This window comes from Argiope bruennichi, chromosome 9 (genome assembly GCF_947563725.1).
Source record: "Argiope bruennichi chromosome 9, qqArgBrue1.1, whole genome shotgun sequence".
NCBI lineage: Eukaryota > Metazoa > Arthropoda > Arachnida > Araneae > Araneidae > Argiope > Argiope bruennichi.
This window is the reverse complement of record NC_079159.1, coordinates 46,501,444-46,519,295: the sequence shown is the minus strand read 5'-3', so window position 1 is coordinate 46,519,295 and position 17,852 is coordinate 46,501,444. Positions and strand designations below refer to the sequence as shown.

The 17,852-nt window shown below is 26.4% G+C and overlaps 1 protein-coding gene across 1 annotated transcript in view; it reads left to right on the top strand.

The window, feature by feature from the left end:
• Nucleotides 1-17,852, top strand: part of LOC129984935 (nephrin-like) — a 106,486-nt gene that overhangs the window by 23,411 nt on the left and 65,223 nt on the right. The window contains exons 3-4 of the mRNA XM_056094881.1: nt 10,649-10,948; nt 12,979-13,254. Of these exons, the coding sequence (XP_055950856.1) occupies nt 10,649-10,948; nt 12,979-13,254 (576 nt within the window). The remainder of the gene's footprint in view (nt 1-10,648; nt 10,949-12,978; nt 13,255-17,852) is intronic.

The following is a 17,852-nucleotide window of genomic DNA, read 5'->3' as shown; positions in this document are numbered from 1 at the left end:
CATCTTATCAGAAAATTTCACGCAATTTGACTAATTGGTGAATTTCTTCCATTTTAATGATCAGAGCTTGTTAAAGTCCAATCTACATCGAGAAATGATTATAATTAGAGCTAAGACGTAACATCTATTTAGAGATTTTAAAGAGGGTTTGTTGGCAAGATTTACAAAGATGCTGGTAATTTAACGTCTTAGTAATCATAAATCTGCACACCGGGGCATTATTAAAGAAAATAAGGCTTAGAGTTAGTAAGTTGTTTTCGAAATGCCAATTTAGAAAATTTAAAAATATATATTTTTAGAAACCTTATTAAAGGAAACATTAAATATCGTTTAAGAGATTCTTAAGTGGCCATTAAAGCATAATATAAATATTTTGAAACTACTTAATATTTTACAAATAATTTAAACTATTATTTATTAACGTGAATTTTCTTAAAATACTTTAATTTAAATTGTTTCAGTTTCGTACGATATATCGCTCTCTACTTAAAAGACTAGAGTTTTTAAATTTTGTGCACTTATGTACTCTATTTGAATATAAGCAATCCTTATAATTTCGGATCTAAATTATCAATTAATTGGATAATATTAATTTCCTATTCCGTAACAATAGTACCGTCTTGTGCATAATTTTATAAAAAGCTGATTTTATAATTTAGTAATTTGTGAAATAAAGATTAAAGGATTAAAAATAGTATATAAAATACCATTTAAAAATGTTAATTTTAAATTAACACAATTGTTTTTTTTCTTCTTAATTTATTTAAGTTTAATTTCTTTGAGATCACATTGCAGAAATCTAATTTTAGTCAAGAATAATAAGAATAAAATTTGTGACAGGTTAATTTACACTTTAGGTAATAGCATAGTACAAATAAATTTATTCCAATGTCATTTGTCAGCTAAAAATTCTGAGTTCTTCATTTGTTTTCCAGTACGCAACACATCTTTAGATTTGCCAAACAATGAAATTCAATTCATTAAAACTTAATTACATCGATTTAAAACACTTATTATTGTGTACATTTGAATCGGGGCATTTAATACTAATGACTCCAAGACAAAGTAAAATGTAGCTGAGAAGTATTATTTTTGATAAGAAAAAAAATGTTTTTTTTATTTTATAAATAGAATAAGCTTAATTACCAAGTAATTAAGTGAGGTTACTTGGAAATCCTTAATTTGCAGCTCCGTAACTTTTTGCAGATGATTCTAACAACTTTTTCCATTATAAAGACGATTGAGAAGAAATTTAATAGATAATGATTTCAAACAGAGAAATTTCGGCGATCAACTGAACAACCATTCAAAAAAAAAAACACTTCCTTCTGAATTATCATGAATATCACCAAATGCTTCAAATATTATAAAATATTTCACTATTGCTCTATAAGTTTTCACTATATATTTTTTTTAAATATTGAAAAAATATTTCTGCAAGAGTAGTTTTTGAGTAGTTTTGAAATTTCAACATTAAAAAATATGATTTTCAGCTGAATATGACAGTTTGAAAAACGTGTAAAGAAAGGATGGGTTTGAAGTTTCAGAATTTCCTTTTTATGACGTCTGATCATTGCAAGCATCCTTAGCGAATCCTAATGTTAGTCTAAGAAGTCATTTTAGTTCGAAGTTGTAAATTATTTAAAACTCAAGTTACAAAATTTATTTCGTCACGTTTTATGAAGCAGAGCATCAAGTACAGTATTGTGGATTCATCGTTCAGTATTGCTAACTGCTAGAAAATACAATCGAAGTTTTAAAAAAAAATGATAAATCTACAATTCGTTGTAAATATATCTAAATATATCTTAAGATGGTTTATTTAATATTTTAAAAAATAACTGAGATTATTGATTTCTTAAAAAGTTTAATACTGCAAAATTTGTATGTGGCAACTGTTTTCCCAACTGCATAGTTCATTAAATTAAATAATAATTAAAAAAAATTACATTGTTAGAAAATTTTTAATGAATGTTAGATTATTTTGTATAATCTTTGCTCTGTTTTATTCAAATAGAATGGATAATGGTTTGAATATTCTAAGATAAAGTTATTAGAGCATCTGAACTGGGTGTGAAGCTTTAGAAACAAAAACACCAAGAATATCAGACAAAAGGGTTTTGATAATTAGAGTTCAGAGTAATTAATCATTCAGAATATTACGTTGTTAGCTTCCTATATTTCTTTGTATAGGCATTTTAAGTGTTATTAATAGGTCAGTCAAAATATTAGAATCAAAGTTTAAACAAATAAAATACATTTAGTAACATATATAAAAACATTATAGACATCGATCTGGATTAACTTGCTTTACGATTTCCCATATGCTAATCAATTTATAATTCTTTCAGCATAACAAAGTTATTAAGCTTTTGAAAATGTCCAAGTACAAAATAAAGCAAAATCTCTCACTATATAAAATTTTAACGTACGTGGCACAGAAATCACTCTTATTAAATATTGCTGAATGGCAACAACAAAATGTAAACAAAGCATTATATGAATAATGCAGACTGCTTCATTGAATGTTTTCACAGTGCTCTTGATTCAGTGTATCATTAATTAATAGATCTACAAAATGTTATTAGAAAAGCTTTGGAAGGAGCTGGCTTTCCCTTAAGTCAAACGAAACCAGATGTAAAAGATATAATTAAAAAAACAAAAATATGTGTCAAATAAAAACTTTAACAAAACAAATTCCGTAAAAATAGATTTAACCGTCGTCAAATTGATAATAGTTATAATTTTACAATTCCATATTAATTGTTTAAAATATCAGTAATCTGAGCGAACAAGCTGGGCACCACAGGCGACTAGTATATCAATCGAAACGCTAAGGTCAACACCACATTGGAATAAAATACATTAATCAAGTATTTGCAATTACAAGTATAATTAATTCTTTCAGCATTTTAACAGTAATTCCTTCTCTAGCAATTTATTAGGAAACGTATCTTTGTTTAAATTACAATAACTAAACTCTATTCTATATTTTTTTTATTTTCAATTATCCAAACAAGTTATACAGTAATTTTGTCAAAAGATATAATATCAAATGAATTAAAATACAAACATTATACATATAAATATTCATACTTAAAATCTCAATATTCAGTTTAAGTATTTAAAATTAATGTGTTCTTATAAAGTATATTTCAATTTGTCTTTAAATGTGATATAATCTCAATTTTAGAATTTCTCATTTCTAATTGTCCCTTTATAGCATTCATTTGTAGAACGAAAAAAATCCTTATATTGTCATGATAATACTATGCTTCAACATAAATCCTTTATTATATTTTTCTTTAATTATTCAATTAATCTTCAGCCTTAGAAATTTAAGTGGACACCCAAATTTAAATATCTGTAATAGACAAAAGTAAAAAAAAGAAAAAAGAAAAAAAAAGAACTTTTAAGATATTACTATGTTAAACCTTCATGTGTAAATTTACATCTAAAGATGTATAATATCTCAATATTTCTGAAAATAAATTTAGGTAATTGATACATTTTTCTAAACATCTTATTAACAGGCACACAATATCATTTGAAATAACTTATTGAATATTTGTTAGAAGTTACACAATTTAGTTGGCATATTAAAGAATATAAATGTTCAAAACAAAGTCACATTTTTATTATTATTTTGAAGTGTTTGACAAAAATATCTATTTTAATAACTTGGTAAACTATATTTCAATATACTAAATATTATCATGATATTGAGAAAAAAATTCAAATGAACCAAATTATCTCCCAACACTGAAGCAAAATATTTCATAAAAATTGATAAGCGTGGTTAGTTAAAACTTAGTTTAGAATTTATCGAAATCTGTACGACACACTTAGCTTTCTTGATGGCAACCTGGAGTTGATAGACGTGGTGTAGATTATAACGGCGTGCCATGTTTCTGCAGCTGAATTTCTTGTGAACAATCTCGATGGTGTGAAATAGAAATTCTCTTAATTGTAAGGACTGACACACGCACATAACATGATTTATTTAGGCCTTGGACAAAGTGGCCAATGATGACAATGGTCTTTAGTGAAGGCCAACGAATGAGGCCAACGACCTAAGATTCGGTTTCCGAGGCTTAAATCCCGAGCTAAGCATATAACGCGCGATCACTAATGGCTACATTCAAATGCTGACGATTATCCCCCTAGCTCCCGATAATCTTAAAGGCACATAACTCAGCAAAAGAACAAGGTCTGAGAGGATTTCTCGTCTCACGTCTGATTTTTGTCTGTGTCTCCTCTTATTTATGCTGGTAGCGAAGTTCCTAAAATTCTATCATCATGAGGCAAGATATTAAGCTCTATCATACACAATCGAAAATATCAGTCAAAGTACTTCCATATTTCTTCGAGTGTCAGGAAATTATCGCCTTTCATCTCTAAAACTCCTGCAAGCGCTTGTAAAAACTTGATCTAACGAAGTTTAAGTTGACATTCATTGGTTGGTCAAAATTAATGAAAAGGTAATTCGAAGAAGGAGTCAAAACGTTACCACAATAAAAGCAATTTGTCTCAATCTAATCACAGCTTAGTAATTAATAACTCTTCTTTATGTTCAGGTGCTGAATAGTCAGAGTTGAAATTATTATTATGAAAAAGAATTTCCAAACTGCTCCTTAAACAGCTGGGGTTCATGAGTGTTATGCCGAAGCAGATGTTGACCGTTGTGAGTTTACAGAAGCAAGAACGATCAATTTTAGACCCCAAAGGGTAAAAGATCAAATAGGGAGAATTTTTCACACCTGCAGCTGTGTCTTAAAAGCTGAGAAGAAACAAGTTAACAATCCGATCTATAGATCATTTTGTCAAATAAGTTTCGTCAATACAACAGATAAGAGTTCATCATTTCTGTTTTTAAAAAAATATATCTTTGGTTAACTTTTCAATTATTATTTTAACAATTATTCAATTTTGATTGTTAAATAAGAAATTAACATATTGGAAAATATTTAAATTTCGTTATCTATAAAATATTTTTAATATAAAATTTAAAAATTAAATTTATTAAATGCTTTTTTATTTATTTATAAATATTGTAACCTTTTTTTTAGTTGAAGTTTGTTTGATATCTCATTTCATGAGAATATGATTTATGTTTCGTTATGGAACAAGCAATTATGAATCTTGCATTATGTACCAGAGTCTTATTTTAACTGTCTTAAAAACATTTAAAAAAAAATAAAGATTTCCCTCCTAAAATGCATTCTGCACGTGTTTTGTACAGAATTTCAATTTATTTCTTTTATACCTTTTCACTAATATTATAAAAAGAAAATAAAATTTGTTTTTCCATTAAATTGAAATTTTAAAGGTTACTCAACATTACATGCAACTAGAATTGCCATATTGTTCAGACTGAATTTATATATTAAGTATCAAAATAAGATTTACTATTAAAATTGAAGACTAATTTTATACCGTAGACAAATTTAGAAAGTAAATTAAATTTCCATTTTGAAATAACTTTTGGAAGTAAAATGATTTTCTAATGAGTTCCTTGTCAGATCAAATTATCCTAATAAGAATAATTATTTCTGGAAGTAATAAAGGTAAATGGAAGATTTTTCTTTGATTTTTCTACTGAATTTTCAGAACCATAGTTTGAATGATGAAAATATTTCCTGAAGTAGTTTTTTTCATGTTTCAATTAATAAAAAAATATGCTTTAATTTGGTATTTTTTAGCTGGCTTTCAAAATTATTATTGCAGAGAAATAATTTTACAACATTTTGTAAAGCAAAAATTATGTTTTAATGAACCAATTTATTCGGTTGGTACGTGTTTTTTGAATTTTGAAAATATTTTTTTAAATACTATATGTATATTTTGAATAACTTCTATTATTTCATTAATCATACTATATTAAGATTTGACAAATAAAATTTAATGCCGCAAAAGAAGAGATTCTATTAGAGTGCTGATGTGCATAATAAATAAAATATGCGTAAAGGTCTTTAAACAACATCGCTGTTTGTTGTTATCTAGAGTGGAGTTACGTTTACGCACAGCTTCTTTATTTTTATGACTTAGCAAAATGTTTATGTTTTAGAAAATTTTTAAAGTTGTTTATTAAATCAACGACTAACTCAAGCGATAATTTTAACACTGTAAAGTAGATAAAAGTAGTAGAAAAATGTGGATTTTATAGAAATTCAGCTAAGCAACATTTAATTAAGGCATTAAAATGTTCCATTATAATGCAGCTGCAATTTCAAGGCTAAATCAAGTAGGCGCACATAACTTCAGAACAATAGTTAAATATAATTATACAAAAGTTAACACAGGCAAAATAGGTAAAAGTTAGAATTCAAACGTATAATGTAATATAATCAATTTTACGAAAGTGTATAATTTGAGTTTATTATGTATAAATATTTACCTATTCACTCTAATTCTCGAGATGTTTTTTCTTCAGAAGACAGAATGAACGAATGTCCACATATTTTCTACACTTAAGGAGATCTAAATCTTAGAGATTCATGGAACATTTGAAAGATTCACTTAGAGATACATAAAACATTTCAAATATTTACTTAGAGATTCATGAAACAATTAAAAGATTCATGAAACATTTGAAAGATTCCCATAAAGATTCATGAAAAATAGGAAAGATTCACTTAGTGATTCATAAAACATTTGAAAGATTCACTTAGTGATTCATAAAACTTTTTAAAGATTCACTTAGTGATTCATAAAACATTTTAAAGATTCACTTAGAGATGCATGAAACATTTGAAAGATTTACTTAGAAATACATGAATTAAGATTCATTTAGAAATACATGAAATAAGATTCATTTAGAGATCCATGAAACATTTGAAAGATTCACTAAGAGATTCATGACACATTTGAAAGAGTGGTGAAACAATTGACAATATATTCATGAAATATCTCGAAATTAAATCTTTTAACGATAAAAAGAAATCGAAACAATGTATTGAGCAATTTTTCTTCCGTATTAAGAGTAACCTCGCCTCTTATGTCTTAAAATTTTTCTTCAAACCACTAATTGTACATTTTTAAATTCAAGTTCTTGAGTTTAAAACAATCCTTCATAAGTTTGAAAAACATCGTAATCGTAATACATCGTAATGATATATTTTATGGATTTGTATTAGAAATAATTTTTATTTATCCATTTTCAATTTAAGCGGGAAAAAATACTGAATAAAAAAAATCTAAATTCAACAAGTTAAACTCCCTGACTCAATTTCACAGTTAGCTGAATCTGCATAAAACTCTGAAAGAGAATTGTTGATTTCAACGTTTTACTGAGATGAAATGTCGAAAGCAGAACTCATTCTAGGAAATGGAACAACGTAACACATTAATGCTTCACCAGCGCCAGGGATAAAAAACGGATCGATAAATGAGTAAAAAAGAGAGTGGTACGTTTCACTTGAAACAAATAGTTAGTGTGAAAAACGAGTCCTCATACGTTATTTTTTATATGGATCGCTTAAATGGCTTTTAGAAATTGTAAAGCAGAAAGGGGGGAAATGATGGCCTTCATTGATTTTGATTCACCTTTGAAGCTATTTTGGGTCAAAAGTAAATACACATAAAGATTGTTTTTATACTTAAAATGAAAAGAAAGAACCGGGCTTTATGGATTTTGAAGAGCTTCTAGTGGATAAAAGCAAGACCTATTCGTACGGCTGGGATCATTTTTTTCAATTGCTTTTTTTAAAAAAATGTATTGATGTCGGATCATGTATCCTGTGTTATACTTTTTAAATCAATGACACAGCACTTTAAGTATCAGTCTAAATATAGATAAATGTGTTTTTAAAGCTTCAACCAAACCGAAAATAAGATGATTTGAAAGTATTCGGAAGTCAGAAGGAAAATTGTTTTGTTTTATTGAGCTATATTTCGTAACTTAACTGAAATGTTAGATATTTTTAGATGATAAAACAAAGTAAAAAAATATCCTAATTTTAAATGTTAACTCGTTTTGTTTAATTAAATAAAAAGAAGATGCCTGAAGTAACATATTTTTTTTCTCGTTATTCTGTAAAATTCTTTCAAATCTGTTTTATTTTATATGCATTAGATAAAGTTAAATAGTGAATCCATGAAAATATGCAAACATTAACCAATTCTAAAAAAATGTTTAAACGTTGAATGTTAAATGTAAAGCATATATATTTTTTTAAAGTTATGTTTACTATAATGAATTCATACTCCTTGGTTATTGACACATAAAGGAAATAAATCTTTTCTTCATCTAGCAACATTTGCGCGAGTTTTCTTTCTTGTTTTATTTTTTTAAGTAATAATATAAATTGAAAATACATTGTGTTAAAGGGATTTGGTACAGCTAATCAATAAATAAGATTATCAAATAAGTGAATCGTTGGAGGTTTAGGTGAATTAGATATGAAAAGGTGAATCAGATATGAAAATAATGGTGAATCAGATATGAAAATAATGGTGAATCAGATATGAAAATAATGATGAATTAGATATGAAACCAAAATGTTTTATATAGAAGAATTCCATCTGTGAATAGATTGATTGAGAAGTGAGTAGAAGTGAATTGGAGAGGTAATTTAGAGGTGAGGTTGCATTAACGATAATTTTGATTATTCCGTCGTCCAATATCTCTATCAATTGTCTTTTTTATCATTTTGCTTATTATCTTATAAGTATTTCGCTTTTGAAAAAAAGAATTGAATGCAAATTGTTTTAATCTTTTTAATGGTTGATAAAATTTTAAATATAATGGTTACTTAAAAGCCATACATACATTTTACTTATAATTTGAGGATTAAAGGAAAATTTGGCCCTTTTACAAAATCTGTAAAGATGAAATTTAGTATATTTTGTTATTTCAATAATAGAGAAAATATTAAAAACTATGTTTCAATTATTAATTATCTTCAAGTATATTATACTTGCGAGTAATTATAGATAAAGACAATGAACAATTCATGGATATAAATAATTAATTTTTAAAATGATATTTGTAGTAAACAATTGTAGTTTGTTGATTTATCGACTATTATTTATTTTTTTGTTAATCATAATGCCAGAAGCATTTCCAAAATAGTTAAAAAGAAAAACAATCTGTATTCTCTTTACTTTATCTCTCTTTAAGTTATTTTTGATTTCTCAGTTAAAATACTTTTATCGAATTGAAAATCAACAATAGTAGAAATTGTATTAATAATGTGTGAATACTGCTGTAATGTCAGAAAATTATACCCGTCGGGTATATATATATATATATATATATATATATATATATATATATATATATATATATATATATATATATATATATATATATATATATATATATATATATATATATATATATATATATATATTAACTAGTTGTCAAAAGATGTCTGAATAAAGTATCGATTTCATATTGTATTATTCATATTGTTTGTGATATTGTATCTAACCATAAAGAAAAACTCTAGTTCTAAATTTCTCTTTCTAAAAAATCTTAATTAAAAACTGATAAACTATTTGATTATCAATTTAGTTATTTATTAATTTTTCTGTTACATTTATGATTTTGTATATGCGCTATTGTTGTATTGTAGAATTAATTCCTGGTGATTATATATATATATATAAATATATATATTAACTAGTTGTCAAAAACATTATTTGTTTCTGAGATGGTTAATTACTGAGATTTCGAAATCAAATGGATTATAAAGTGATATTTTAAATATTTCAGTTATTGATGTATGTATATCATACTGGGGCTGTACTACTTGCTAAAACCTCTGTAAACATTTTTAATTCTTTCAGTTTAAATTTAAAATAGTGGTATAATAGAATTATCAAAAAGCGGAATCTCGTTTTTAGAAATTTATTATGGTATTTCTACATTATTTCACATATATATGAAAAGATATATATTTATCTGCGTTGCATGAAACTGTTGTATATAATATTGAACTGAAATAAAACTATTCAGTATAATATTATAAGGTTGACTATGCATATTTGTCTTAATAGTTGACATATTTTTTTTTTCTTATATTAAATCTGTATAGGAAAATTATTTTATATTCTTCAATATTTCTGATTAAATAGCAACATAATTACTAAATACGTATGCTATACATTGTTAAAATAATATAACCTTAAATATAATGCTCAAGAACATTTTATTATTAAAACTTCTCCTTCTCTAAGATCTTGTTTTATCTATTTATGTTATGATCAAAGCTCATACAAAACATTTTTTTTCCAAAGAATTCCCATTTCAACGAAATAACTTATGTCAGAAATTGTTAGAGAAGTGATTTCTCTTTTTACACGGAAAGTTCAATTTTACCATTTTTATTCGTAAATCGTACTTTGATGTTATTATATTGTAAACAGAATTACAAAATTTCGATAAATATCTATGAAATTAATCTTTTTAATGTACTTAAAAACTATTTAAATGAAATTTTACGACTTTAATAATCCTGATTAATCAGTATAAGACAATAAATGATGTATCACTCAGCTAGTAATTTTTAGTCTTAAACACAAAAGAAACAATTTTTAGACATTGTAAATTGTAATTTCCTTTTAAGCTTAAAAAGATGAATGAATTATATTATACCTGTCTTGAAACTTTCCCCTCCTATTAACAGTTATTTTTACATTACAGTAAGGCCAACGGACGTGAGGATTACTAGTCCCTATCAACCCCTGTCAGCGGGCAAGGAGACGGACATCGTCTGCGTAGCAAGGGGTGCTCGTCCACCAGCCCAGATCTCCTGGTGGCTTGACGGCGAAAAACTGACAACGAAGATTACAGAGAGCACTGCGGAAGAAGACAACTTGACAATCAGTAGCCTGAACATAAGACCTAGTATTCAGGACAACTTAAGAAACTTGTCCTGCCGTGGGGACAATCCTCAGTTGACAGATAGTGTTTTGGAGGATACGTGGCTCATCAGCGTTCATTGTAAGTGGTTTGTGTTCTCCACTTTTTTTAACACTATTTTTTCTTTTAAGGAGAAAAATGTTGTAATTCAGTGTTTTTAATGTAAAATATAAGTCGTCCTATCTCTATAAAATAAGTCGAAGAATTATCTTATTATTGGGTGTAAGTTTCAAATAAATTCTAATTTTTTTTTATTAAATTATGTTATGTTTCTTCAGCTCAAAGATTTTAAACATAATTATAATATTCCAAAAAAATCTTTCTAGCTAAACATAGTTGGAAGATGATTCTCAAGTTACTTTAAGTTTATAAAAACCAAGTAAATTTTCGAAATTTCGTTGAGGTTTCAAAAGAAAGGGGATACAATTTGAAATTCTTTAGAGTTTTAGTTTTATACACTACATTAAACTATTAAAATTTGTATTAGATTATAAGCATAGACTATATTATTTCAAAAAAAAATGATGTTCTTGATTTGATGAACTTTATGTTTGATTAGTTCATAATTTTGTTTCTTGTTAATTCCCATTTTCAATTATTCTCTCATTGAGAAAATTCATTTTACTCAATTCCTTGCTTCTTATATAAACAAGTCTGGGTTTTGATAAAATTAAAATAATTTGTAAATTGCATTTTGCGCAGCAGAATAAATTTTAATCATTAATTTTGCTGGACTCTTGAAAACAATTTAACATTATATCTTAAATAGTCCAATAAAAAAATTATAAAGGAAAACGAAATAATATCATTCATTTGAAAAGGAAAGAAAATGAGAAGAAAAGCAGTTTTATTTATTATAAAAGCTGTTTAATTAACCGATTTGGGAAAGAATAAAATATTGGAGCTCTTATAGATTTCCGATTATATGCAGAATTTACGAATAATACTGTGTTCTTCAGACAATGAGTTATTTATAATATTGTAGTATAGATTTCAGAGGATCATATTGTGCATGTGTTTAAACTTACTTTGAATGTAGCAATTCTTCGATAAGATTTCTGTGACGCTATAATATTTTGCCACTGCAATGTCATGATATGTGTAATAATCATAATTATCATTTACTACTTAATTTACATCAAATATTGAAATGCCGGTTCTAATTAATGAAATGAAAGTTAAACAATTTCAAATATTTTTGTTGTTTTTATTGGTAAACTAATAAACTTTTGTTTCGAGAATTTCTTGCGGCTGCAATCATTAATTAATAATCTTTGTGAATGAAATAATGTATCAAAATGTTAAATTAATAAATAATTTAGTTGAAAGAAAGATTTAGTTTGTCTGCTTCTAGATAAAAGAAAATGATTTCAAATTAATCTAAACTATTTATATGAGTGTATTATAATACTTTCTAATTGCGTTTTTAGCAACATTTCGAATCAAAGTATTTTAAACTAAAGGAAATTTACTTATTCTTTACTACTCACGATATAGATACTATTGTCAAATTATATTAAAATAATTTCTATTTATCAGTGGTGCAGTTTTTCCATAATCTATTTGCTCATTGTGAAACTCAATGTCCTCTTGTTACTTTAAAGAAACTCTCTAAGGACATCATATTAATAAATGTTAGATACTATACTTATTGCTTGTTAAGGAAGGAAAGGATAGATACGTTTATGAAGTTGGTTAACTAATTTCTGTTAAATATGGCCCTGGTTAGTGCAGCTTATTTATATTCCCTATAGATATATGTTTTAAAATGAGAATTTATGATTTATGTGACCTGTAATCTATTGATTTAAAGGTTTGAGAATTATTATTTTCAATAGAATTCTTTCAAATATCAATAACTAACCCTCTCATCCTTTAGATTATTCTTAGAATCTCAGGTGTTTGCCGTAGTTTCATTGAAAAGGTTTTTGAAAAATAATCATAAATTTAGTATTGATAATATATTGCATTCAGTGCTAATAAATATTTATTAAGTTCAATATTGATAAATGGGAGAAATATTTATACATTTTTTTGACTCACAATATTAAACTTAATCTACAAAAAGTTCTATGAGTTGCATTTGTTGAGACTGCATGTTTCGCTTTCAGACCTTCCTCGTCTGACAGTAAAAATGAACACACTAGATGCAGTGAAAGAAGGAAGTGAAGTGAACATGACATGCCTAGTTCATTCCCTTCCACCGGTGACTGAGCTTGAGTGGCTTCAAGACGGTCGACCCCTGGGTCCTCCAGTAGGAGCCAATTTCCTCAACAGAACACTATTCATTCCCTCAGCTGGCCCCCAGCACAAAGGCGAATATCAGTGTGCCGGCACAAATAGTGAAGGAAGAGCTGTCAGTGATCCGGTTTTGCTACAAGTGCTTTGTAAGTGGTTTGAAACAAAATTATTCTTCCAGCTGTGGTGTCTTCTGTATTTACATAAAAGGCGTCGTATATTTCCCATACACCCTATTATGAAAAAATATATATATATTTTTAAAATTGATTATTAAAATTAGATTTAATTGGATAAAAGCTAATAATTACAGTTATTTTACACACCTTTTAGATTAAAAAACTAAGCAACCATGTAATCATAAAACATAAAAACAATATAAAATAATCAAAACCATTTGTTAAATGACGTGAAAATATTATGAACGGAATTATCAATATTTCAATTGAAATATTTACATCTGTAATTATAAACTGTTGAAGATATATAGAAATAACCAGCTGGAGTGTTCTCTTCACAGCCTGTCCCGTATACTCTCTTATAAATACGTTATCCTCAAATTGCATTGGCTTATATTAGTTATGAAATATTAAACTTTGACGTGAATTTAGCATTTTTAGATTCATTTTGAATTTCATAAATGCAGTAACTCTTATTAAATTGCAATGCTTTTCACTTTATAATTATTCCTAAAATTAGCCACAGACAATCAATTTCTTATTTCATCATGCTAATTATTGCTCTACTTCCTCATTAAACATTTTCAAATGTTTATAAAGTTAATTATTCTGTTTTAGAGACGTAACCAAGCAAATGCATATTTCCAGAATTAAATAAATCATTACAAACAAAAAAAAAAAGATTAGTAATCAAAATTTATTGTAACTAAAATAGACATTTTATTTTATATATATTGAATATTTTATATATATATTGACATTTTATTTTATATATATTTTTATATATTATTGTTTTTCTCTTGTATAAAACGGTCAAATTTTTCAATCTGTCCCCGATTCAAAACTAATTGTTAAAGTCCATCTTAGCAGAATGATCTATTGATTTTTCCTCTAGTTGCACAAAACCTCATATTTAAAAATATAATAAAAAAAATATATAATAAATAACTTATTTAGTAGACCAGCTTGGTTTATAAGCATAAACTCGTCTGGCTTACTGAAGAAAAATAAATTATTTTGCAATATTCTGATTTTAACTATACATATATATGTAGAGATTTAAATAAACTTATACCAATAATAAAAAAAAACTACAGTTTATTAGCGTACCAAATGCAAATAATCGCGTAAAGCCACCTTGCATACATCAGAGTACAATCACAATATACTAATATATAATATTCTAATACAAATATTGATACGCATACGAAAATATAATTAAAGTTTACATTAATAAAGAAAATATAACTTAATTTGTGTACCGACTTGGTATAAACACACAAAAGATTTAATTGGATTAAGATAGAAATAAATATTTTTTTATAAAACTTAAATAAGTAAAACATGCATTTGCAATAACATTTTGCTTGCATTGCAAATAATAGTTAATTGTTTTTTAGAATGAAAGAAAAAGTTAAAATATTTATCTCATAATAGACGCATATTTCGTGTTTATTCACTGTAATAATAGACTTATTTTCTCATTATAGACGTATTTTCGTGTTAAACCAAAATCATAATAAAATATTGAATATTAATAATATACATAAAACTATTTATAATAATTACATTTACGTTTCCTTAACAGTAATTTCTTAGAACAGAATTTTTGAGTATTAACAATTTTCTAATAATTCGTGCAGGTATTAAAACCGTTGTTTAACAAATATTTCTTTTCTTTAATGAGTAACGAACTGAAAAAATGAGAAGAGATGCATATTATAACAATTATATGTTCGGAAGATTTTATTACGTAGAACACATTTATTATCAAGATATTATTCCTCAATGTGTAGGGCATTTAATTCGGTTCAGTATCAAGTTTCAATTTCATGTAACTGTAATTTAAAAAAAATTTAGAGCTATTCCAAATACTATTAAAATGATGTGAAATTCATCTGACTGGGTATTAAATATTTTAAATGCATTTTCTAGCATTTATAAAACTGATGTATAATTCTATGAACTTTAGCTTTCTGATATCAAATTTTAAAGAAACTTAAAACACGACTTTCAAATTAGAATTTACTCCGACAAATAAAACTGGATTTATTTCAATAATTTAAAAAATCGAAAAAGAATAACTAATGCGTGGCATTTTATGTCTAAGATGGAATAGCACTAATCTCCTTTCGCCAATGAATAATGATCTAATAACGCGCACCTGATAATCGTCGTCTTTCAACTGTTGCAAATTATGCTTTTCATATAAAATCAAACAACCGTAAAAATCCTTTTCAAATTTCTGCATCTATTCATTAAACATATTTCTCAAAATCTTATAGAAATCCCTTAGGTACGCAGACGAAATATAAAATCAAATTATGACACTGGAATGTGGCTACATTTATCCTATAGCGCTATCTCCTTTTAGTAATTCTTCTAAAAATTGAAACCAAACTAAACGTCGCCTGCATTCAAACATCCAGGAAGGGATGTAATAGAAGCTTCAGGGGCGGGGGGGGGGGCGAATAAAAGTTTAAAAGCAATTCAAATGCAAGAGCACTAGAACTGCCATCCCGGAAAATAAATATCGAATAAAAAGGGGAATAATTTGATTTTCGATTTAAATTTCCCTCCCGGTTCCCACGTGAACTACAGCTTCTGATGTTCCATTTGTGAGTTAGTTTAAAAATAGTAAATAAAAGTTGTCTCCAAAAATGAGAACTGAACGCTGCTGCTGCTGCTGTGAATGTTGTGCACGCTACGGTGCACTTGGAATGCATAAAAAGAATATTCTCAAAGGAATGTTGCAGTTTCGACTCAACTGTAAAAAAGAATATTATTATTTTTTCCGTCTTACATTTTATTCCTGTCGCAGTTTAGCTGTTGAAAAAAATAAATAAACCAAACGATGCTCGTTTTCGCTAAGAATATTGTAAGCACTTTTGTGGGATTGATTTAGTTAATATGCAAATAATAAACTATTGAAAAAGAAGTCTTTTTAGTAGTGACAGCATAAAAGAGTTTGATTTTGAATGCGTTATTGCAATGGATTGATTTTATGCTGTTTTCTTTTGCCTTGAAGAAATATCAGTGCTGAAAGGAGCGTTCCCTTTTATTTCTTATAATAAAGATGTGGAATGTAACGGAATAAAAGTATACATAAAGCGGCTTTATCAGTAATTCTTTATTGATGTAAATGAGACGTCTCTTTAAGTTTGGATATGGGCACTAAAGAAGCGTATTTTTCAATATTTAATAATGCATAAATTCTTTTATGCTTAATTCGAACCTTTTAAATATTTTCCAGTCTTTGAACTCTAAATTGATTATCTAGAATTTAAGACTTATTTCAACGCGTTTTATTACGGTATGAAATAAATTAAATAATGCTGGACAAGAATTTGGGAAAAAAAGAAGGAATTATTCTAAAAACCTTCATAATTTTAATTTTATTTAAATTATTAAAATGTAATAAAGAGGTCATAAGTTGTAAAATTTTTGATATAAATTATTTGAAATTCCCCTGAGTATTATCATGTTTATATATTTCTTGCAAATATATAGATTTTACTAAAAAAACATGGATGTACTAGAAAAATTGTTTGATTAAGTTTTGCATAAAATATTTAATGTTCTTCTAATATACGTATCAAAAAGGTTTTTCCTCAGTAAGAATTTAACAATGCATTTTTGAAAAAGAACCTCATAAAGGTATTTTTATTTTTACTTCATGTATAATTTCTTATTATATATTCATTTGACATAAGAAGGGCAGATATCATTCTTGAAGAGGTAAAATATTTTAAGCTATTTTTTCTTACCCTTAATGGTGTACAATATTATTAATGTTAAAAATCATTTGCAATATTGTAGAATATTGTTAAATGTTTAATATTATTATATAGCACAATATTGTACCCTACCCGCCTTTGGCGATCAGCCGGTTTGCCAATAATAACGCTCGCTAAAATGTTTAATTAATATTTTAATTTAATAATTCAAATTTTGATTGTCATATAATTCACTTATACTATTATGTAGCTCTTAAACCGTTATGCTCATTGTATTACGCATTTCTCTCTAATTTTCAATTAGCACCCATAAAATTCAATTTTAAATTAAAGTGGAAATAGTAAAACTGTAATTAACATAAAGACATTTATTTTCTACTTAAACCAATCATACTTTTAAAAAAAATATGAGAATTTGGAACAGAGTCGTTCAGCATTGAAGTCTTGTTCGCACTCAAAAACATAATAATATGTCAAAGAATTATTTACAAACATTTCACTAATTCATCGTAAAATTCAGTTTTTAGTTTTATTTTCAAAAGAATTTAAATGATGTCGATAATAATATTTTATTTTTTTCGGTTGATAAATATACTTCAAAAACTTAAAAAAGTTAAATTTTAGACAATTTTTTGGTCCTAAGGAATTATATTCTTCAAAATATTCATGGCACTCTAACTTAAAAAAAAAAAATGTTTATATTTTCTGAAATTAAGTCTGACCGATTTATGAAGTTTTTAATATTACAACTTTAGAACAATCAACATTTTCATAATCTAGGCTAGTCATTCTTGAGAAACACTGGACGATAATTGGATTATTTGAGACGAT